General features: G+C 37.7%; 1 protein-coding gene across 1 annotated transcript; it reads left to right on the top strand.

The window, feature by feature from the left end:
• The first annotated feature begins 11,791 nt into the window (after positions 1 to 11,791).
• LOC114644307 (uncharacterized) lies at positions 11,792 to 23,343 on the top strand. Its single transcript, XM_028792449.2, has 6 exons — positions 11,792 to 11,919; positions 12,115 to 12,450; positions 18,787 to 19,134; positions 19,630 to 19,731; positions 19,816 to 19,871; positions 23,134 to 23,343. Exons 1-6 carry the CDS (start codon positions 11,880 to 11,882, stop codon positions 23,182 to 23,184), a joined length of 933 nt encoding a protein of 310 aa, XP_028648282.1. The 5' UTR covers positions 11,792 to 11,879; the 3' UTR covers positions 23,185 to 23,343.
• Positions 23,344 to 25,687: the final 2,344 nt, after the last annotated feature.

Below are 25,687 nucleotides of genomic sequence, written 5' to 3'. Positions count from 1 at the left end.
TCATATAGACCAAAATTTCTAGGCATATCCGAGACAGGATTAACTACTACTGCTGAATTAATAACAAGCACCAGAGAACTATTGATGTACAGTATAGTGGTAAACCAGAAAATGAACAGCATTTTGGTGGAACAGGTATTTTGCTCAACATCCACACAAGGAAGAGCGTAATATTGTGGCAGCCAATCTGCAGCAGAATTACTAGATAGATAGATAGATAGATAGATAGATAGATAGATAGATAGATAGATAGATAGATAGATAGATAGATAGATAGATAGATAGATAGATAGATAGATAGATAGATAGATAGATAGATAGATAGATAGATAGATAGATAGATAGATAGATAGATAGATACTTTATTAATCCTAATGGGAAATTCACATTCTTCAGCAGCATCATACTGATACAATAAATAATATTGAAATTAAAGAATGATAGTAATGCAGGTGAAAAACAGACAATAACTATGTATAATGTTAAATGTTAACGTTTACCCCCCCGGGTGGAATTAAAGAGTCGCATAGTTTGGGGGAGGAACGATCTCCTCAATCTGTCAGTGGAGCAGGACAGTGACAGCAGTCTGTCTCTGAAGCTGCTCTTCTGTCTGGAGATGATACTATTTAGTGGATACAGTGGATTCTCCATAATTGACAGGAGCCTGCTGAGTGCCCTTCACTCTGCCACAGATGTTAAACTGTCCAGCTCCATGCCAACAATAGAGCCTGCCTTCCTCACCAGTTTGTCCAGGCATGAGGCGTCTTTCCTCTTAATGCTGCCTCCCCAGCACACCACTGCGTAGAAGAGGGCACTCGCCACAACTGTCTGATAGAACATCTGCAGCATCTTATTGCAGATGTTGAAGGATGCCAGCCTTCTAAGGTAGTATAACCGGCTCTGTCCTTTGCACGTGGCAGGACTCCAAGTTGTATTGGAAGTCTGATGTATATAGGCTGAACAGGACCGGAGAAAGTACAGTCCCCTGTGGCGCTCCTGTGTTGCTGACCACAATGTCAGACGTGCAGTTTCCAAGACGCACATACTGAGGTCTGTCTTTAAGATAGTCCACGATCCATGCCACTAGGTATGAATCTAATCCCATCTCTGTCAGCTTGTCCCTAAGGAGCAGAGGTTGGATTGTGTTGAAGGTGCTAGAGAAGTCTAGAAACATAATTCTTACAGCACCACTGCCTCTGTCCAAGTGAGAGAGGGATCGGTGTAGCATATAGATGATGGCATCCTCCGCTCCCACCTTCTCCTGATATGCAAACTGCAGAGGGTCAAGGGCGTGTTGAACCCGTGGCCTAAGGTGGTGAAGCAGTAGCCTCTCCATGGTCTTCATCACATGTGATGTCAGAGCAACAGGCCGAAAGTCATTCAGCTCACTAGGACGTGATACCTTTGGGACTGGGGTGATACAAGATGTTTTCCAAAGCCTCGGGACTCTCCCCTGTTCCAGGCTCTACTACTGCCTGATTGTACACCCAGAATTGTAAGGCATCCATGATTCAATGCTATACATCAACAGAGCTTTCCTAAAAAGAAGAAAAATATGATTTAATTGAATACCTTGAGCTCAAAATACATAGTATTCTAACTAGAATATAATTTTGTTGACAGGTAACTCAAATACCAAGGTAGGCTGAGATAACACCACTGTGGAACTGGCAATGGGTATAAGGAATTAGCTATAAGAACAGGAATGCTAACCTGCTCTTGTAATTTTGTTTGAACTACCACCTGATATTTGGTGGAATAGTGTTTAAGCATAACAATATTCGTAAAACCACATGGATATCCCTTGATAAAACCAATTATCAGATAAACCACATTATTGTAAGCAGGAACTGGAGAATACTGCTCCTTGATGTTTGTAGTTGAAGAGGTTTAGATGTACTGTAGGTAGCAACCGTCAGTATCTTAAAAACATTATGCAAATGAAACCAGCAAAAATAAAGAAGACACCAAATATTAAAAATGAAAGAATGAAGTCTAGTATTGAATGGATAATAGCAGATTACAGTAAAAGAATGGACATAAATACCTCTGATGACAGACAGCAATGATGTAGAAACTAGATAGAACTGCATGAAGAGCATCTTCACAGAAATCATTAAAAACGTGTTAGGTATGAAAAAGAAACAGAGAATGGACTGGAGTTCTGATGAGACCTGAACTCTCATATCTCAAAGGGAAACCCATAAAAGAACAAACATGGAATACTTCCAGAAAAATTGAGAAGTTAAAAGGAGCACTAGAAAAGATACATGTGCACAAAAAGTAAAAAAGTAATCTTGACATCAAGTTGTATAGTCGATTTTAAATTGTGTTGCTTCTTTAGTCATGTGTTCATTATAAGATGCATGTAGATTCTTTTTTAATATACTGCATAATTTGAACTACAGTTACAAGGCATATGCAAATGAACAAAGAAGCACAGTTGTGGCCAGTGAGTATCATGATTTGTTTGGGCAAAGAAGACCACTCAGCTTTACAGATACAAAACCCAACATCCTCAAAATACAGAAATGGAAAATCACCTTTGGGCAAATAGTTTTGTTTATGTGAAATGAACGTTAGAAGTAGATGAGCCCCGGGGAAACCACAGACTATGCAAATCTGTCTGGAGGTGGCACACAGTAGATAGAGCACTGACCTCTGTGGTGCTGTGACACACAAAACAAATATTTCAAGCCAAGTTTCATTTTGAGACATTTGCAAGGAGCAAAGCTTAATAAAGCTTAATAAAATCTGATAAAGAAACACCTTTCCTGTTGATGTAAAATACTGTAAAATTATCACTAATGAATTAAGCCCTACACTATGCAAAGCAATATAAAACATGAAGCGGCTGACTTGTACACAGCAGTTTCCTGTTTTGAACTAGATTCTGGGATATGTGACAAAAGTGTATGTTACACAAGTAATAAAACAAAGTGTGTCAAGAAACGCTCCTGAGGCTCCTTTATACCAACCGCAATATGCCTACATAATGCTTCACTCAATTCAGAAGTTTCCTTTACTTTCTTTTTAAAATTTTCTTCCTTTTTAGTTATTCTGGTGTATGTCCAGACCACACTAGGTGTATATATACAGGTATTTATTTTTCTACCTGTTTATGTATTTAAAGAGCTTCAGCAAAAAGCCAAATTTCCTCCAGGGGACCTATAAAGTTCCATCTGTCTAATTTTCCATGTGGTCAGGGGGATATTAGCCCAATGCTTTTTATGCTCATCTTCATCATTTGTTTGCTTATAGGATGAAGTGATGGGTCCTTCTGTTTTGTTTTTTGTTTTTTTCCCTACTTTCAGTGACACTGTTCATTTTACTTAAAGAATTTCTATAACATTGCAGGAGCATTTCAAAACATGACTCCACATCGTGAAATACAGTAGTGCCTTATACTTTGAATGATTTGAACTTTGAACATTCCAGATTTCGAAAGCTAACTTCAACAGAAATTTGATCCACAGTTTGAACAATGCTTCTACATTTCAACTGCGCGCAAAGTGGAAAAATGCCTCAACAGATGGTGCTTATGCAGAGAGCATAAATGTCATCAGTTGTGTGCCCAAGTCATCTCTTGCTCTCGCTGTGAAAGTATCTCTTGCATGAGGCTTGTGCGTTTTCACTGCTCTTTTCTCTTTATTTTTGGTGTGTTTGGTTTTGTATATATAACACCTATCTATTAATCATTTCATCCAAGAAGAGTGTGGAAGCAATGAAGCCTAAGAGGAAGGCTGTAGTATCTCCTCACAGGACATCAGCACTCCTCACTAAGGTACAGTAAATGCAATTTTCATTTTATTATACAGTATTTACATATTTATTATTTTCATGTTTTAATTTATTATTTAGGTTTATATTTTTTTAGCTTATATGTATTTGCTGTTTAAGTTTATCAAAATGGGTGTTGTTTAGGATCTGTAGTACTAGGGTGTTGTACCGTGTTAGCCATTATGAATGTAGAGAAAAGCCAAGCAAAATGACACCTTTTATTGGCTAACTAGAAAGATTACAATATGCAAGCTTTCGAGGCAACTCAGGCCCCTTTAGGATCTGGAAACAGATTAATTCACTTTCCATGATTTCTAATGGGGAACAATGATTCAGACTTTGAACAATTCAGAGTTCAAACAGCCTCCTGAAATGAATTAAGATCAAAGTATGAGACACCACTGTAATTAGTTTATAAAATGGGCGTTTATGATGAGAACAGTGGTGAGCAAAACAGCAAAGTTTCCTTTTGCAATAGTTTCAGTCAACTGTATTAAAATTAATTTCAAGTATTAGTTTGCAATGGCAAACCTACTTTAAAAGAGTTTTGGAGTTTTTTAAAGTTGTTTTGGGGTAGTAAACAAGTAATATTTCTCCCAAAAGCTTTGTTCCCCATTGTGTTTCCCTACATTTTTTGGCAGCAACGTTATGCAGTTAATCCACAGCACAATAATCCTATACTATCTCTTGCTTAATTTACTGGGTAGGAGTGCAGTATGTTTTCTTAAAAGTGTGATATGCTCCAAAATTTCCTCAAAATGACACACCATAACATTACTGTGTTTTCTCTTTAGGAAAACTGACTACACAGAAAGTCCTCTCCCCACATTGCTGTTATGCAGAAACACACCTTTCTGTTTCTTGATTCCTGAAGATGAGGGTAGAGCTTCGAACTGAAATGTTTTTAGGTTTCCGACACTGCCATCATAATTATCTCAAAGCTCAAGTAAAATGTGAGAGTAAATCTGTCTGGTGATTTTTTTTTCGGTAGAGAATTTTATTTAAACATTAAAAGACAGGGAGAAGCTCTGTGGAATAAATGCATACAATGCTTCCAGAAAGGGACTAAACACTTTATCTCTTAACCCATTGTACTATTTTTTTGCATGGCAAACTTTTTGCATGAATCATTTTGCTTCTCTCTAATTGAGAATTCGTCTCTCATAATTAATTAAAGTGATAAAAAGTACACCCTAATATTGACAGTATAATATAAAATATCCTTATTATGTTTATAGGGGTCAGCATGGTGACGCAGTGGTAGCGCTGCTGCCTCGCAGTAAGAATACCAGGGTTTGCATCTCAGGACCTCCCTGCATGGAGTTTGCATGTTCTCCCCGTGTATGTGTGGGTTTCATCCAATTGCTTTGGTTTCCTCTCACAGTTCAAAAACATGCAAGTCAAGTGGATTGTTGATATTAAATTGGCCCTGGTGTGTGTGTGCATGCCTGTGTTTGACCTACAATGGACTGGCACCCTGTCTAGGATTTGTTCCTGCCTTGCGCCCTATGCTGGCTGATATTTGCTTGAGTACCCCTCACGACTTTGTTCAGGACAAAACAGTTTAGTAAATGACTGATGACAGTTTATGGGATAATGAAAAATATTTTCTGAGATTTTTTGGGCTATAGTTGTTATAATCACTAATCATGGCTCTTAAGAATAGCAACAATTTCCAACTGTGCAAGTTTAAAATGCTGATATTTTAAAAATTGGCCAGACTGAAAAAAAATTAAAGGTTTTTAAAATGAGTAAAATTAATCTTGTTATAATCTAACGCATCATGTCAGGATTAGGGACTTGTCACAAAAAAGAAAAAAAATGAGTTTGCTTAGAGTGACACACTTCCTGTGTTTTGTGCTTTTCCTGTGCAGGTTGGTTTTTGTCCATCACAAACTTACCACTAGATTTCCACACTGATGCAAGCCTTTTGTAATGAGTTGATGCTTATAAGTCACAGATGAAAATCAGGCCATGAATGAGATGTCTTCAGTTTGTCTCATTTTTTTTTTTTGGTAAAGGGAGTTGAGTTAAAGAAAAAAAGAGCAAAACCACAAAAGCAATCAGCCATTTTTACTGCAGCTCCAATACCAAGGTATCAACATAAGCTAAAATGGACATTATCTCAATCTCCTCATGCACAAGCATGTTCCATCAAAGAAATTGTTAAGTTGCTGATTCACATTCCATCTCCCTAGCCTGTTTAAATTGCTCAATACAATGTGGAAGCTCCAACATACTCTATCTCATAGTACAATTCTGGGACCCCAAGACTGCTGACCCACAACTTCAACAGACCAGATTTTAATTCCAGAACTTTTATTGGAGCTTCCATATTCTCCATGAATGTAAATGGATTTTTACTGGATTCTCATGTGTTTGTACCACATCCCAAAGGCATGCACATTACATTAACTAGCAACATTAAATTGTCTCAGTACTGTCACTCAGTCCAAGGTTAGTTACAAGCTGGGTACCATGTGCTTTCAGAATAGACTCTAGCCCTTCAACCCTGAATGGAACTAAATATAAAAATGGAATTTGTGAAGTTGCATTGAAGCCCTACAAAAACATGGAGGTGATTATGTGCTTTTGTACCATGTATCCATTTATTTTCTTATGTAACATAATCATGGAAATTCTACAAACCAAAAAACAGCTATAGAGTACAGGAAAGAATTTTTGACACATTTTTGATACTGTACAAATTACACAAATTAACATTTTACATTTGGTTATGTCAAAAAAAGGTGCACACCCTGATTTATTTCTATAATTTTACAAACAAAAACACAATCATCTAAAACCTCATGTATTTCTAAAATAGTAAAAACTCTAACCTCTTTCCTCCTTGACCCTGATCTCTTGCTTACAACAGATGAACCTTTATCTCAGATCTCCTCTTGATTCCACATTTAAAGACGTTTTGCAGTGAAGTGCCTTCAAACCCCCTGTTACATTCACTTCTGGTTATGTCTTGGAAATACTTTCTAAAGTCAGCGGCTGCTCTAATTTTTCTACAAGGGCAAAAGCTTAGAATCAGGAATGCATTACTATTAATTTTTGAGATGTTGTGGAAGCAGCAACAGGAGCAGTAGTAGCAGATATAATAGTATTAGTAGTAGCAGAATTAGTAGCAATAACGGCAGCAGGAATAGATGTACTATTACTAGTAGTAATTGGAGCAGTCGTAGTAGTAGTGGTAGTAGTAATAGTAGTACTAGTAGGAAAGGTAGCAGTAGTAGAAGTAGTAGTGGCAGCAGCAGTAGAAGTAGAAGCAGTGCAGTAGTAGTAGTAGTAGCATCAGCAGTGCCAGTATTAGCAGCAGCAGGAGCAAAAGATAATTGTAGTAGCAGTAGTAGTTGTAGTAGTAGTACCAGTAGCAGCACGAGTAGTAACAGCAGCAGATGTAGCAGTAGAAGTATTAGCAGCAGCAGTAGCAGTACTTGTAGTTTAAGCAGTAGTCATGGTAACAGTAGTTGCAACAGTAGTTAGTAGTTGTGGTAGTATAAGTATTAGCAGTACCAGTGGTAGTAGTAACAGTAGTAGTATTAGTGGTAGCAGCAGCAGTAGCAGCTGTACTGTAATATTAGAAGTAGTGGCAATGGCAGTTTTATCAGCAACAGCAGCATTAGTATTAGTAGTAGTAGTAGTAGTAGTAGTAGTAGTAGTAGAAGTACAAGTAGCAAAAGCAATAGCAGTAGAAGCAGCAGTTTCAGTAACAGCAGTCATAGCAGTAGTAATAGTAATAGTAGTAGCAGCAGTGGTAACAATGTAAGTAACACCAGCAGCGGCAGTAGTAGCATTAGTAGGAGTAGAAACAGAATTAGAATTAGGAATAATAGTAGTAGCAGTAGCACCGGTATCAGAACTTAAAGCAGTACTAGCAGTAGAACAAGAAGCAGTAGTAGATGTAGTAGTTGAAACATGTGGAAATAGTAGTAACAGTGTTAGAAGCAGTAGCAGCAGTAATAGTAGTAGTTGCAGCAGTAGTACTAGCAGCAGCAGTAGCAGTAGATGCATCAGTAGTACTAGTAGCAGTAGTATTAGTAGCAGTAGCCATATGAGTAGCAGTTATAGCAGTACTAGCAGCAGTAGTAGCTTTAGTAGTAGCATCAGCAGCAGCAGTAGTAGTAGTAGTATTAGTAGTAGCAGTAGGAGTAGTAGAAGCAGCAGTATAATAAGTAGGACAAGCAGCAGTAATTGTAGCATCAGAATTAGGAGGAGGAGGAGATGGAGCAGTAGGAGTAGTTGCAGGAGGAGCAGCAGTATCAATAGTAGTACCAGCAGCACTAGTAAAAGTAGTAGAAGTAGCAGTAGGAGCAGCAGTTGCAGAGGTAGTAGTAGAAGTACTGGCAGAAGCAACAGTAGTAGTAATGTAAGTAGTAACAGTAGTACTAGTAGTAATTGCAGTAGTAGTAGCAGCAATACCATTAAAAGAAGAAGCAGTAGCAGTAATAGCAGAAGCAGCAATAGTAGTAGTAATATTACTTGCAGCAGTACAGGGGGCAGTAGTGGTAGTAGTAGTAGAAGAAGCAGTAGTAACAGTAGTAGCAGCAACAGTAGAAGCAGTAATAGTAGTACAAGCAGAAGTACTAGTAGTAGAAGCAGCAGCTTTAGCGTATAAGCAGTGGTAATATTAGCAGCAACAGCAGCATTACTAATAGTAGTGGTAGCAGTAGTAGTACAAGCAGTAGCAGTTGAAGCAGCAGTATCAGCATTAGCAGCAGTAGCACTTTTGAAGTAGTAGCAGCCGTAGTATTAGTCGTAGTTGCACCAGTAGTTGTAGCAGTAATTGTAGTAGTAATAGTAGTAACACTACTGTTGTAAAAGAGGACAAGACAAAGATAAAGATTTGGGGTAGCACCGTGACTCTGCATGTTGTAAAGGCAAAACAATAAATGCAGCTTTTCAGCAAAAGAACATCCTTAAAGACATGAGTCTCAGATAAGACTATTCAAAATGGTGACACTTCCAGTTAAATGCCAGCCAGGGAATAAGAGGTGGGTCCAGGTGGATGGACACCGGAAGTAATGTCAGAAGTAGTGAGGTTGTTAATCATCCAGTCTGTAGCAGGATGAAGAGAAGAGGCATTAGAATACAGTAGCAACCTGGATTAGCGAGGAACTGACACCACCAGAGGCTTTAAGCTGTCCTCAAGGTACATGTGTGTGACGCTGTATAAATCAAAAATTACTATAAAATGCAAAACATAAAATCCCTCAAGGGATACCTAGTCTCTCATCTTTGTCTATGTCACACCTGATGTCTTCCCTTCTGAGACACACAAGAAAAAATCTTTTGGCATGCTACCCTCTGGCCTCATATGCCTTAGGTGTAATGTCCTCAGAGCAGAGTATCCATTGCCTCCAGTAATGACATCTGATTATGGTGCTGGTGATCATACACCTTCCATTTCCCAGCAAAGATGAATTCCTAAATTGGGTTGAGGAATGGTGAACAAAAGTGGCAAGAATGCCATTATCATGTGTTGGTGGGTTTAAAACCATTCCCTCACACGGTTGGAGTAGTGAAAACTCACATTGTCCCAATTCACCACATAACATGGCATGTTGGTCCCACAATCCTCCTTTCATTCTCTGGAATGAGGGCATTGTAGAGCTCATCCAAGAAGTGAATGAGCCCATCTGTGTTGCAGGGCCCAATGACTGCTGCATTGTGAATTTTCATTTGAAGGACAATTTTACTACTACCACTGACATTGCATGATTGGCCTTGCTCTTGAAGAAAGATTTAAGTAATTTGATTGAAGACACCAATGCAATGCAGAACAAAATCAAGGTGCGTAAAAGGTCTGTAATTCTGAGTGACAAAAATACAAATTGTTTTCATGCTTTGTCGGAGTCAGGTGACAAATGCATCAACACCATGACAAAATGTCTTTAGTAGTGAAATGCATGTAAACACAATGGCAGTTGGTACCATCACAATGAGAAATGCTGATGAGTGTGAGGAAATGCAGTACTGATTTCAAAACTGCATTAAGAGTAAGGAGAACGATGTTCCTGATGTGTGAATTGTATCAAAGCAATCGGGAAAAACTGTGATAGAATTAATAGTAGTAGTAGTAGTAGTAGTAACAGTAGTAGTTTGTAGTAGAAATAGTAGTTGCAACAGTATCAGTATTCACTGCAGCAGTAGCTGTATTAGCAACAGTAGTTGTATCAGAGTAAAAGCAGCAGCAAAGGTAGTAGCAGCACCAGTAGCATCACCGCAGTAGTATTAGTAGCAGTAGCAGCAATAGCAGTAGTTATAGCTGTAGTGGTAGAAGTACTACCAGCAGCAGTAGCAATAGTCACAGTATATTTGGTTCAACTGAAGCTGTTCTGAGAGCTTGTGATCATATTTGTTTTCAATTGAAGTGCAATTCTACTACAATCCTTGATAGTGCGTGAGTACAGTTTCTCTTTCAAACCTGAAGAAAGTTTAAATTGATTTGATTGAAACCACTGATGCAATGCAGGACAGTATCAAGGTAAGTGAGAGGTCTGGAATTCTGACTGACAAATGTACAAATTGTGTTTGAGGGTTGTTAATAGTAATGAAACGTGTGTAAACACAGTGGCAGCTTGTAGAAATACCATGAGAAGTGCTGGTGTGTGTGGGGAAATGGGGTGCTGATTTCACAACTGCATTATGAGTGGGCAGAATGATGTTTCTGATATGTGAATTGAATCAAACCCATTGAGAAAAACTGCAATGCATGATAAAAATCAGCTCACCTGACGTACCCGTTGCTCATGTTTATATATTCAGTTATGCCCCTGTAAATCCTTATTGAAAAACCCCTAAGAGAAATACAGTTGACATTATGGCTAGTATTTTCCCAATTTTATATTAAATCATCATTTCTTTAGTACATCTGCTCTTCTGTTAGATAGATAGATAGATAGATAGATAGATAGATAGATAGATAGATAGATAGATAGATAGATAGATAGATAGATAGATAGATAGATAGATAGATAGATAGATAGATAGATAGATATAAGGAGGCATCATGCTTCCCAAAGCTGATTTCTGTGTTGACATTACTGTTGTCAATGCTAAGAATTAAATTGCTACATTTCTTATGCTAACATCTGCTGTCTTAAAGTAGGGCTTCATTAATATTTTTTGTTTGTCTCAGATATAAAATCCTGTTTAACAGAAACACAGCAGCTGCCTCATAAACCTTACTTATGCTCATCTTCAAACCAAAGCTATTCCTGTGAGAAATGTGACATCTTTTGAGTGTTTGGCTTTTGACCTGTCTGAGTACCAACTCTTGTTGATGTTCCTTATTGATCAGACCCCTTTTTGTCACATTAATATTTCTCTATTCTGAATTTTTGGCTACTCTCTGTTCCTTGTATCTTTCATTTCACTGATATTTACAGCCATGAAGAAGAATTCCTATTGAGAAGAGTCTGGCTTTAAGGAAGCAAATGAAAATGCAACGTACAGGCAACACATACTAGCAAAAGAACTAATTACAATAACGAGATAATTTTTTAAAAAATCTTTCAAACACCACTGTGTTTGCAGAAAGCAGTAGATCTTTGCGTTCACGCTAGAAACCAACCCTACATGCCACGCTGGTTCATCACAAGGCACACTGAGCTACTTGTTGACTCTCCGCCACACCAACACGTTGTAAGGATAAACAGGGGCGTCATTGGGCTCTGAGATTAAGCTGGAGTGCATGGGGAGAAGACAGGGAGTGATCCTGTCCACATATTTCCAAAACAAAATAGTATGCCAATGTTAAAATCGATTGATTCTTTTCCCGTATCCACACATTAATTATCTAACGTGAGTCTCTCAATAACCCCATCAATATCAGACAGAAAACAACTTTTACTGAACAAGAAGGCAGTCATTTGCAGTCATATCTTTGATAAACACAGATGCTCCGTCTCCAGTGTAGAACATTTAGCAGAAGGTTGTTCGTGCTACGAAATGACACATCGGCAGTGAGTTTCATCGTTTGATGTCAAACGTCCGTCAACTTTTCGCACAGCCGGAAACGCTAAGCAGTTTAGTGTAGGAGAATATAAGGCTTTGGTGAATTGCGCTTCGGAGCCCGGGCGTACACAATGCTCGCCGCCTTCGCCTTTCTCACGCTCTTCTTTAGAAGTACGGCATTTTACAATTGAATTTGTCATTCTGCATCTTATTGTTTAATTAACTGTTTTGTTTATTTAAAAAAAGCAAGGACAAGTTAAGCAGACACTATCTCAAAGCTAACAAATCATGTTATAGATTTCTGATTTGGGAGGTAATTTCCAAAAAAAAACGTTTACAGCCAATACTAACGTTTCTCGTTTTCAGGTTTTTCTTACTCCGGATCAAGACCGACAGTCTTTTCAGAGGAAGGACAATCCGTGCAAATTCAGTGTTCTTTGGCAGGAAGCGTTTTGACGGGTTTCGAGTTCTGGGTGCACTGGTTCAAGAGGGGACCACACGGAAACATGGAGCAGTTAGATACGGACTGTGATTTCCATCAAAGCACATCCTGTAAATATCACACTGCACTGAGATCCGAAGAAAAAGTGCTGCTGAAAATATTCAACGTAACCAGCATGGATGCGGGTGATTATTACTGTTCAGATCACAAGGATTCCTATCTCAGATTTGCAGACAAGGGTACCCGACTTATTGTGAGAGGTGAGGTCCAAAATCAGCGAACATTACTGCTTGATGAAAAATTCAATTTTGAAGGGAAATCGGACATTAGGCCTACACCCGTTTTACTATATTTTATTGTTGGTAGCGTGCCGCTAATAAAATCTTAGCGTTGTTTAAAACAAATGATAAAACCATACGACAATAATACCATAAGATAATACCAAACGGAGTTTAATATATCCTGAAATTATCTACCATTCGGCGACTGCTAAACTAAAGCGAAATTCAAAAATCGCTCAGAATTCTATAAAGCAATAGACCTTCAGTTCTGCCTTCATGAGGATTGTATGTATTTTGTGTTTGCCGTTGTTGTTTTAGCCAGAATTAATTACTACGAACAAATGCATTATATATAAGATGTGTGCCAGCAAGTACAGGTTTGGTTGCATATGGATATTCCTCTCTCTAGAAATAACAAAAATCCCAAGCATGTTAACCTGGACATCGTATGATAAGATATTGCTAATAATCTTTAGCATTTTGAAGATGTGTGCGAGGAAGAGTTTGAAATTGCGATTATTTTTGAGAAGGGTAAACATATTTATTATACGAGGGACGTTCAAAAAGTTTACGCACTTTTACATTTTCGTTGGAAACGGTGAAGACGGGAGAAGTAGTAATTGGGCATTAAAAAATTGGTACGACGCTGGGAAAAACGAAGGTGAATATGTAGAAAAGTGATGTATTTTGTTTTTGAAATTCTTAATAAACAGTTTTTAAAAGTCCCTTGTACGTCGATTTTATGCAATTGCATTTTTCATCACCTCGTTGCTGGCAGCCTGGGCCTTTCGTAGCTATAGTTATGGGTTAGGTAGGGTATAGTTAGGGTTATGGAAAGCCGCAGTTCGGGTATAACAGTATTGGTAGAATTCGATTCTGAAAAGTTGTAAACACAGAAGTATACATCTAGTAATTTTAGCGTCACTTCAGAATACGAGAAGAAGGAAATCCCATCATCGGCCAGGAAATAGGGAGAGGGACCATCGAACCTCTAATGTCCCAGAAAATTGAGGTACGAACCCCAACCACCGTGCTACCAGCACTGTATCTTAATGACACTGAATGAGAGGGAAAACCTGTTGAAAAAAAGAAGTATATTTGTAAATGTGCAAATCTGATTATAAGTCTGCTGCACATACAATATATCAGAAGCAGAACACTAATAGACAGAACTAAATGTACAGGAATTTGCCTCGGTATTGAGAGATGCTTATAACGGAAGATAGCATCACATAGAAATAACAAATACCTTAAGATGAAAAGACATTTTTCAGACAAGGCAGCAAAATAGTAAATTATAAAGCAGTTGTGCAACTGTACAAGTGAAAGTGTGCGAGTATATAAAGTTCATCTTCATAGCATCCTATCTAATTAGCAGTTCTTCTACTGAAACCGTCACTGTTTACTTTCTGTATTCACCACGCTTACAAATACTGGTTCTTAAATGGCACCTCATGGTTTTTTATTCGGTTGTGCGGTTCCTCGTACGACTATTGTTTGACAAAGCACTGTTTCATTCTGGGAGAGGTTCTTTGCAAATAAAGTTGATTCTGCAAGCAGGTCCTCCAACTTACAGGGAAAAGATGGGGGTTGATGGCAGGATTGCCACTCCAACCACCGTAACAAACCTCACACTGTTCCAGTGTGGTGCTGAGGTGTCACCCGCTGCACTCGGGTCCCAATCCGGTGGTTCGTCATGTGGTGGGTGTGGCAACGTCCTGTAAAATCAGCGCATGCTCCCAACCTTTGTGTTTGACTTTTTTTTTTAATTAAGAAAAAAACTGAAATCTTTGATGCATGATATCGGCTTCCAGGACTATGTAACAAGTGAAAACCAGGACGTAGCCTGTGCTATTGAATGTATGCAGCAGGTCTTTTTAAACTCATGACCCATTAGTATTTAACAAATCTGTTACAATCTCTTCATGATTATTTGCTATATGAGGCCTGTTACTGAATTTTCATGTGGTGAAAAAATGGTTAGCATCACATTTTATTTTTAACAGTGACTCCACGCTACATTTAAAAATTCAAGTAATTGAAGGTGCTCATTGATAATGTCTATATTCACCTAAAAAATCTTAATGCGAATATCTTCATTTTTCCTGTAAACAATCGTATTTTCTTTTATTTTTTTTCGGAATTATCGTATAATACTTTTGATAACCATATTCATTCACAAACTGCTGTCTACTGAGTTACTAGACGCTCTGCAATTTCAGTTTCCTCCTATTTCATTCAAAGCTTTTAGAATAAACAATGTGCTTTTATTAATATTTATTAATAAAATTTTTATTAAATTTATTAATAGCACAAAACTCATTTGTGCCGGGACAAAGGCGTTTTAGAAGATAAAAGTACGGAGACGGATATACATGTTATTTTAAGATACCCAAGGACCTGGTGCTACTGGAGAAAAACAACTTGTAACTGTGACCCTTCAGCATCTGAATATGCGTACTGTGCAAAAATGTCGACAATTCAGTGGTGACATCCACGACTTCTTTGTTGTTGTTAGATGCTGTCGACTCGGTCCCGACTCATATAATCCCTGTATAAAACAGAGAGAAATATTCTCCGATCCCGAGCCATCCACGCCATTTCTTCCACATTAGAGCCTATTGGACAGCTCATCCCTTTCTTGAAACATTTCAATTAATATTCAATCAATTCCTGGAGTTTTCACTGTTTTTCAGCAATGCCTTCAGCGCAGCTTCGACTTTCTCCTTCAGCACCATCGGCTCTTGATCATATGCTACCTCCTGGAATGGTTGAGCATCATCCAGTTTTTCTTGGTGCAGTGACTCTATGTACTCCCTTCATGACCTTTTACCACTGTGAAAATAAGATAATAAAACAGATCTAACACCGCACTGTTGTTATCAAATATTGTGTTAAAACAATCATTTTATTTGAGCTCTTAATATTCAAAATCGAAGTTGCTTACAAAAAGCAGAATTATTAAGAAAAAAATACTTCCATATTTTTAATATCTTATGTATGTATGTATGTATGTATGTATGTATGTATGTATGTATGTATGTATGTATGTTTTTCTGGATCTGTTTTTTCACCTGTATTATTATCATTCTTTAATTTAATATTATTTATTGTATCAGTATGCTGCTGCTGAAGAATGTGAATTTCCCATTGGGATTAATAAAGTATCTATCTATCTATCTATCTATCTATCTATCTATCTATCTATCTATCTATCTATCTATCTATCTATCTATCTAGTTAAATAAGAGTTAATGAGAAAATCAACAGGAATGCGATCGTCAGTATTAAATATGGGGGACACAGAGGTGAGCCACTTTTGTTCGCAAATACAGTTTCTTTATTTCAGTACCCACTCTGTGTCTGTCAGGAGTCTGCAGATTCAGAATTACCAGTTAAATGAGCACATGATGTTAAAGTATCCCATATGTGGAGATTCTAAAGACTCTACGACTGCCCGGGGCTCTTCGCTAACTGCAGGATTAAATTATCCACTTTAGAAAATACGTTTATTATTTCGGAATACCTCTAACTTCGGTCTAAACAGCCTTTCAGCAACGGGCTGCCTTTCGTTCCAAAAGCAAAAGAAAATTAATTCATTATTCGTTGTACCTTTACATTAATTAAAGGACTAATCTCATTTTTTGAAGAAATCAGATCAAAACCGTTACCAAAATGAGAAACACCAGAGTTAAAAGAAAGATGGGATTATTTTGAGTTCGGGTCATTTTTTTAATCAAAGGACAGAAACTCGGCAGTAAAATTAATGAATACCATTACGCAAAAATAAGGAAAGTCTGTTGTAACGATGGTTCGGCAGGAATCAATTTTTGTGCAACTGGTTTAATTTTAATATTAATTTTTGTTTTTGCTAATTGATTTCAGACGGCCTTATTATTTATTGCTTTGTTTCCACTTTAACTCTCTTGCATCAATGATTGTTACTCTACATTTTGGGATATTGTTGATAATTTAAAGAATACAATGCTATAAACTTTCTGTACCGGTGTCCCTATAACCTTGTGTTTGTAAGATTCATCTTCTGCCCTGGCAGGCATCTTCAGTGATGTTCCTGGGGTCACGGGGTGTTTCGGGTCTTTCAACATCAGATACCCATGGTGACGATTAAGCCCCAACTTGAGTCCCAGCAGCAGCCACCCACAGATCAGCCATCTTAAGCCTAAGCTTTCTCTGGGGCATCGCTCATGGATTTAATGACCTTCTCTCTCTGCCTCTCCTGCATGCCCTGATGATTGTTATAAAGGTTTAAAAAGAAAATCTTCAAGTAAAGAGCAAGACTAACAAAAGTAAAAGGGTACAGCTACAAACATAAAAAAGAGTTTTTTTCAAGCAGTTATACTCAGTCAGACAGTATCCAACCCGCTATACTCTAACACAGGGTCACGGGGGTCTGCTGGAGCCAATCCCAGCCAGCACAAGGCACAAGGCAGGAACAAATCCCGGGCAGGACACCAGCCCGCTGCTGGGCACATGCACACACACACTATGGACAATTTAGGATCGCCAATGCACCTACCTGCATGTCTTTGGACTGTGAAAGGAAACCCACGCAGACACGGGGACAACATGCAAACTCCATGCAGGGAGGACCCGGGAAGCAAACCCAGGTCTCCTTACTGCGAGGCAGCAGCGCTACCAGTGCGCCACCGTGCTGCCCTCAGTTATACTCATTGCATGTTAATTCATTCTTCCAGTACAACCATACAATGCAATTGATTTTTTATATAGCATTTTTTACTGAGTGCAAGCACAGAGCATTGTGAACAATTCTAAGATGAAATACAAGTATAAATTATACTAATTACTAAATACAGAACTAGTACACATATAAATACACATTTGTTAAAACACACAAAGAAGAAGGTAGAATTGATTAAATATAAATGGAAACATTGGCCAGCTGGCTGCCTACCCGCTCCTGGGTTTTCTATGGTGGAGTCTGTGCTGATTGTTTGATCTGATCTGGGAATCGTTCCATCTGATGATTCCAGTGCTCCTTTATCTGAGATGACTTTTCCATTGGCAAGAGAGCAGCTGAGCAGTAGAGCAGTGGCACCAAGTCCCACATCAAGATACTGATAAAACAGAATAGAAGAGGGTTAGTAACTTTTTATAAATATTATACTTATATTTCTGTACAAATGACTAACAAACAGAAATACAGTATGTACAGCTAATCAGCAGCTCTAGTCAGTGTATGCTATAGACTAAGGTAGTAAGTTTTCAGCCGAGAATTAAAAGCTGAAACTGAAGGCGCATCTCTTATATTAGTAGGCAGATCATTAAACAGCTTTGGTGCCCTGTAACTGAAAACTCAACCTCTCATTGTTATTTTATTAATCCTTGGAATCTTAAGTAGGCTGGCATCTTGATATCTTAATGGCTTGTATAGGTAATGATAAGCTCAGATGAGTAAGCAGGGCCTTAGCCATTTAAGGCTTTATAAGTTAAAAGGAGGATTTCCAAATCTGCCCTAAGCTTAACTGGGGACCAAAGTAAGCACTTGAGAACTGGAGTTATGTGTTCATATTTTCTGGTTTGTATAATAACTCTTGAAGAAGCTTTGGCTGGTTAGAATTATCCTTGGCCTATCATAGTTAATGTCGGACCCATTGGAGCAAAAGTACAAGTGTTATATTCTAAAATATTTATGGTGTACTGTGTCCTTAACTTGTTTAACTGGGGTAGTATATCTACTGTATATGTGTAATATAAATAGTTGACATTAGTTTTTTTATTTGTTAAATATAATACTTAACAACTTGTTATAAATACATTTAGTTAATCTTGTGTTTCTCAAAGATGTTTATTATCCATCCATCCATCCATCCAGCCATCATGTCCAACCACTTTTTCCTAATCCTATCTATGTGCAGGATTGCATGCAAAGCAGGGCCCAACCCTGGATGGGACATCTGGTTATGTTCTTCCTGATCTTCATTGTCAACATCTCTTCCTATTACTGTCTGAGTGTGCAGTGAATGCCGTTATGTCAGAGATCATTTTTAAAAGGAAATAAAGCTATTAACCATAGCACAATTTTCCTAAACAAGCAAAGGTGAAATTACTGCTTGGGCTCCTATCTTGTCTAGTTGGCCCCCACAAACCTCAGCTTGGTAAAGCAAGTTTGATAATGGGAAGAGGTGGATGGATTTAATGATTATATGATGAGCAAAACGTTTACAGACACGATTTATATTTTTTGATTGTTTTCTATCTTTATGTTAAATACAGTATGTACACAAAGTTAAACACCTCATCATTTTCATATCCTGCTATTCTGCTTCTTTGCAGGTGAAGAGGCCATGACAGCCAATGTGTACCTGCTTACAACAGACTATAGATCAGCCAACCTTAATGGTAATGACAACATAACCTTGGTTTGCCTTGTCAACAGGCTCTCCACAGATCAGTTGTCGGTCAGGTGGATTCTCAATGGTACCCTGGCAAGTCAGACATTGCAGAGCTCTGGGCTGGAAGTGCAGAAACAACACAATAGTGGATACGTGGCCAGCAGCTTTCTGATAATGCCCATACAAATATGGCTCAGTGGTGTTGAGTGCACCTGTGAAGTGCAGTTGTCTGCAAATACAAGCATCCACAGCAAGATTGTAACTCTTCAGGCCTTCAGGAATCAAAAAGGTGTGTGAGCTATGGATTGGTTTTAGGAGTGCTAAAAGGTATTCTTTTTATCAATATGCAATCTACATATATTAAAGCGTAATATTACAAAATACTTTAAGTGACAGAAGTACAACAACCTCTAATAAAACCCTAATGAAACTCATCATACCACACCTTGTCTTTCTCTTTTGGCTCATTGGGGTGGTGGAGCCTATCTTGACAGCATTAGCTGTGACATTGCCGGACCCAGACATGCAGACACCCATCTCTCACACTCATGCGGGGCCAATTTGAAACAGCTAATTCATCGAACCAACAAGTCTGTGAAACCTTGCAGACACAGAAGGAATGTTCAAACTCCATGCAAGCAATAGCTTTGCACAGGATTCTAATCACTGTTATGTCTCACACTCATTACTATCTTCAGAAAACTATCAACAGAAAATATGAAATGCACTGCTGTTAGTTTTATTTTCCTTTCTTGACAGATTAAAAGTTCATTTTTCATTGCAGAGTCCTGCTTTGATCAGTATGTGGTTTTCATTGGTACAGCATTAGGCTTTCTGCTGCTTTTTTGCTTTGCCAGCCTTGTGTGGATTCTCAACTGTGAGAAAGGTAGTAGAAAATATTATCTTCTTCCACATTTTAAAATATGGAAAAATAACTTGCTAAGATTTGTGCTGATTTATATTAATTTAGGAGTGAAGCATTGTTGTCACCAGAAAAGAGGAGATCTCTCGACTGATTTTGTCCAGGTGGGTAAAGTAATACTTCACAAGCCCTTTTCTATATAATAACTCATACATCGGGAAGCAATAGCATATACATCAGAGTTTAAAATAAATTATATGTGCCCTCCTTATAAGCATTTTAAAACTGTGAAGAATCTGGAGGCATGTTTCTGTTAGTCTGTGCTATTAATAACTTTTAATATGGTAGTCTCAAATTTAACCTTTGCAATTTGCCTTGGAAAAACTGATTTTTTTCTATGCCATCTTCTGTATGCCTGACATTATATGCATTGAAAGACACATTTATGTACTAACTAACTAAGAAACAAAATGCAAGATAATGATAATGACAGCATAATGACAGAAGCAAAGGTAATATGCCTTTGTTATATTTTTTGGGCTGTCATTTACATAGTTCATTACAATTAGAAGAGGAGACAGCCTGAATAGCAATTCTGTGTAATTTTTTCTAAAGTTTAATACATTTTTGCTGGAACCATGTGTGTATTTGTGTCCACATTGGTTGATACATATTCTTCAAACCTTTTGTGAGTGCTTTGTCTAAAAAAATCATTTTGGTTTTGACTTTTCTTACTCATGTTGATACAGCATTATTTACCTATGCATGACAGGATGAGGCAGTCTCTCTCCCCCCACAATCGTGCAATTCAAAGAGAGGGTTAAAAAATTAGAAGAATGAATCTGAATCCTAGGACAGCACATCAGTCGAGAGAGATTAGTGCTGCGGCTGCTTCACAGCCTAAACAGTCAATTGTCAATTTTTTTTTTTTTTTTAATGTGGCGCTTTTGCATTCTCTATTTGATTGGGCCTTCATCCACATTCCAAAGACCTGGATGTTAGGTTAGTTGTAGACTTTAAATTGTACCAGTACTTGTGATGAGTGTGTCCCATGAGAGACTGTCATGGTTCATGGGCTCTCTATTTCTTCCTGACAAGGCTATGGCTTATTGTAACCCCATTTTGGATACAGGTGGTGAGGGTGACAAACTATTTTTAATCACATATTCAATCAATCAAAGCCTAGATTAGCATCTTCCCATAGTGAGTAGTAACACTAAGTTTTCAAGTGTGCGCAAACTCACTTTATAAAACTTAGTTAATAATCCAACAGTTGTTTAAAAGTACAATATTAAGAAAAATAGACATAGATAATGCAACAGTGGTGGCATGAGAACAGGACAAAGGAAGAGGCTTGTGGTTTGCTCATGCAAATTTCTCTGTTTGTTTTCATCTTACTGTGAAGTTCTGCATCTTCTCTTGTGGTGGCTACAATTATGACCTCAGCTGTTGCAGCCACTGGCTTTCTGTTTTTTTGCAATGTCTGCAGCTTCTCCGACTGAAGTGTGCAGTCTAATAACAGTTGCTTTCAGTGGTGAATAATGTTTTAGTCTAATCCATAAATGCCAGGCAGCAAGGTTGGGAGGCTATGTCTGCAAAATCAGGTATGTAGGAAGAAAACTGAACTACCTGAGACGACACCAAGGAAAGCATGGGGAGAAAGTGCAGGCCACATGCTCACAGAAACCAGACCACAGATTCATTTGTGAAGCAACAGGGTTGCAACTTTACTAGCCATTGGCTCACTGTAATCTTGTTGCATGATTTCAAACAAATGCATCAGGAAACCTCAATGTCTCATGTAACATAGTCTACAATGAAGTTTATGGGTGTGGAGAGCAAGCCGGAAAATCACCTGAACCTCAACAGCCTAGAGCATCCTCATGAACAAACTAAAACCACAAGCAACATAACCATGTGCATGTGGAGGCTGTGAATATCCATGCATTCAGTTTGGACCAACTCAATTAAATCTTAGGGTTTTGGGCCAGAGTCTTCCCTGACAGCATCAAGCTTGAGGCAGAAGCCAACCCTGAACAGAATATTGGACACACCCATGTTCACTCATACTATCTCAAGTTGGAATCTCTAATCAACCTACCATACATGTGGAAGAAAAAAACAGAGAACCTGGAGAAAACACCTCCACATAGATAGTATGGATACTGTTGCTGTTATAAGGCTGCAGTGCAAACACTTTGGCATTGTGCTGCCCTAATTATAAAGAAAACTGTGAAATTAAGATTACAACACACTACTGAGGATTAAACACAGTTAAAAGCAGAGCATACCTCTTCCACAATCTTCTGGCCATCTGAGACATTAGTGAATTTTTGGTGGTGTCTTTTAAAAGGTCCTTGGAGTCAGAATGGCAGCAAGTGGAGTGATATGTGAAGTAATTTAGGGGACATTGGTATTCTTCCGAGTTGGCAATTTGGGAGCTGTAGATTAAGCAGATAGATATAAAAGTCCCTTCGCATCTTGTTTAACCCCCTCCCATGATTCTCTTGGCAATAGTGAACAGTCATGTCCTTCATACCATTTGACTGCTATATTTATGTTAGAATCTGTTAGATTCAACTCTGTTGCCAGATCCTTTTTCTTGATCGAATGGTTTCAATTCACATTATGAATATGTAACTAATAGTTTAGAAAATGTATTTCTTGTGCATGAAGGCTGGATGCATATATAAATTAACATTTTTTGAATTAAACACTAAGGCATACATACACTGAAGAACTGCTACCCTAAAATTACAGCTCTGAGCCTGTAAAGACAATAAAACCCTCCCTGTGCAGTTTAGGGTCACAGAGATAAAACCTATCATTACAAAATCAGGTCTGAGTTAGGAATCAGTCCTGGACATGGTGTCAGTCCAAGCAGGGTACGTCCAAGTCATTAGGTTGAATCCTTTGATTGTCTTTCTTATTTGAAAAAATTCTGTTTATATGTTAACCAGTCTCAGGTACTTTTGTTAGTAAAATTAAATATTCTTAATGAAATTACTGTTAATATTTTTTTTTGTTCTTTATTTCGCCTTATACAATTTCTTGTATTAGGAATTTGTTAGTTTTCGCATACCCCATGGGGTCAGAGCGCAGGGTCAGCCATTGTACAGCGCCCCTGGAGCAATTACAGGTTAAGGGTCTTGCTCAAGGGCCCAGCAGAGTAGGATCTCTTTTGGCAATGACGGGGATTCGAACTGGCAACCTTTGGGATACCAGCGCAGATCCTTAGCCTCAGAGCCACCACTCCACCCTTTTGGGCATTTATATGGTATGAGAATTTGCCAAGAAATACTTTTACATGAAAAACTCAGGATTGTGTATTATTCTAAATACTCCATTGGGCAGTATGCACCATTAAGTGTCATCAAAAGGTAAATGTGTTGATTTCTTTTAAGTAACTCAGATCTCTTGCTTTAGGAGACCAATGACACTGTTACTTACGCTCATCTGGATTTTAATTCTCATTGAAAGAAAGATTGGGGAAGAAAACTGACAACAACAGAAATACCAATAAGGTGGACCTCTTCATTCTTCTGCAAAAACAAGACACACAGTTTTCTTAAACTTTGTATAATAGCTCATGAATGACAGTCTCTGTGTATATATAATGCACACAATTATATTTCTTTGTTTTATCTTTGTATTGTATTACAATATCAGTAAAAAGCTTTAATTTCTATGAATTGAGTTGAATATAAATCATGACTTTTCAGAATTTAAATCTGCTTAATGTTTTGTTTCTATACTTCACAAATCTCTATGTTTTAAATTTGAAAAAAAAAAAAACACCTTGTATTAGAGTCTGCAGCAAAGGATGTGTCCCATGTTTTAGTCAACTATTCACTGAGGGAAAAGGAAGATCAACAATTGGGCCTACTAACACAACTATAGCACTAAACATTGTCATCAGGAAAATAGTATGTGCACAAATGCAAGATTAAGATGTCGCAACATCAATGCTTCTCATGAACCTGTCATGGTCATATCACCCAAGTAAAGAATTAAAAAAAATTTGTCTGATGGCTCACTCCATTAGGCTTAAATTTGACACAATTATCAAAATTAAATTGTAAACTCATTTATTGTTACACTAATTTAATATATTATAGTCTAATAGCTTTTATCACATACTATGTCCATTTATTTGAGATAGCTAAAATGCTGCTACTAAAGGTACATATTGTTGACTTCACTTAATTAACATTCATTATTGATCTGGGAAGAGGTGACTTTCTTTGTTGGCATGCTAACATGACATGACACTACTTTATGAATTTCACTGTTACCTATGTATGTATATGATGATAAATCAGATTAAAGTGAGCAGTATATATTTTGTTTACTAAATGAAAGCATTGTGATGAATGACAGAAAAATAAATGCCTGTCTTTTACTTTTAGCTAGTTTTCACCTTATTTTAAATTTCATTAAAGATTTTCACATAGCCTCAAATACAAAGCCTTTGAATTCAGAGAGGCCAGCTTTCTAGTCATTGTCACCTCTTCTTCCACATACTGTACATTTTTATTAGTCCACAAGGAGATGAAATTTATTTTGACAGCAATGGATACATTTCAAGATGTGTGCAGCTGTGCAAACTTCCCTCTCTCTTTGGTAAGTAGAGTCTATCTTTATTGTTGGCGAGATGGGGAAGGTTTGTTCTGCTTGTTGTTTATTTACTTTATATAATTAATCCATACTCATGTTTTGGAGTATTTTATGTATTTTGATCTTATTTGGCCATTCCTTTCCATGTCTGTGTGGTAGAGTACATTCTTGTTAACATGTATAAGTATACTAATGCTGAATTTTAACATTTAAAAAAAAAGCATTATCAGTTGCCTTAGGAATAATGTAAAACAAGAATGGAGACGCACTATGAAGGTTGCTAACACAAACTGCTTTTTTGCTGGATGGTTTTTGTCTTTCACAAATCTCTTCTGGCAACACCTTTGTGTTGTTGCTTCTGGGCTAAAAAGCCTGGAGACCAGAATGAATGCAATTGAAGGCAGGCCAGAGGTGGGCTCAGTATTCCTTTTGAGTTTTGATAACCACTCTCAAGTGAAAGGACAAGGGTGAACAGATAAGTCAAAGTCCGTCCTTGACATTTCCATTAAATTGGTTCCTGTTATGCTTTGAGCACTCTCACACATATGACAGTATAAAGTTAGATTTGCCTAAGAGATATATGACCTCCCCAACCAAAATATACTATATAAAAATAAAATGTCCTCTATCAAGTCTAAAGAGATAGGAACAAAAATTGCATATTACCAGCGAGTCACCGCAGGCACCCAAAAAGTTGTAATACAGAGAGGAAGTGTAGGATCATGTTGAACTAGTATAAGATGGATTCTAAACCTGTTCAGATTACATCATATATTACCTTTTTCTGTGATACCTAATAGTGAACCAAAGCTAGTTCAAACAATGGGTATTTGGTTGTCAACCTGCCTGAATTAGGTTTTCTTGAAAATACAGACAGTACTGTCAAGAAATGTGCCTTTTTACTAAGTGCAATTACAGAAAATCCTCCAAAACAAACACTATATGATTTAGGATAAAGAATGACTTGATAATTTAAAATTTCTCTTCCTCTGTGACAAGGCACCTAAATGGTAAGCAATTGCAAGGAAGAGAAGTGGCACAGGGAGGAGAAGCAACAGAGGATATTCCCGATACGGTCTATGTTTCAAAAGAAAAGCCCAGCATGGTAAATAGTGGCTCCTACCAAATGCTCATGTGGCTAAAAGGCTGACAAAAGATATTATGCCCAACATGTTCACATAGTACCATGAAAGTATGAACTGAATTTTATTAGAGAAAAATTGACAAGAGGATATGTTCCATTTACCGTGACATCACAATCATCAACCTCCCTTAGAAAGCCAATGCCAGAATACTGGAATGGAGATGATAGTTGTATCTCAGATTAAGGAGGAACAATGTAGATTCCACCCTGGCCATCGGT

The sequence above is a fragment of the Erpetoichthys calabaricus genome, chromosome 2 (assembly GCF_900747795.2).
Source record: "Erpetoichthys calabaricus chromosome 2, fErpCal1.3, whole genome shotgun sequence".
NCBI classification, from domain to species: Eukaryota; Metazoa; Chordata; class Cladistia; order Polypteriformes; family Polypteridae; genus Erpetoichthys; species Erpetoichthys calabaricus.
Note: the sequence above shows the minus strand (reverse complement) of the source record. Positions and strands in the feature narration are given on the sequence as shown.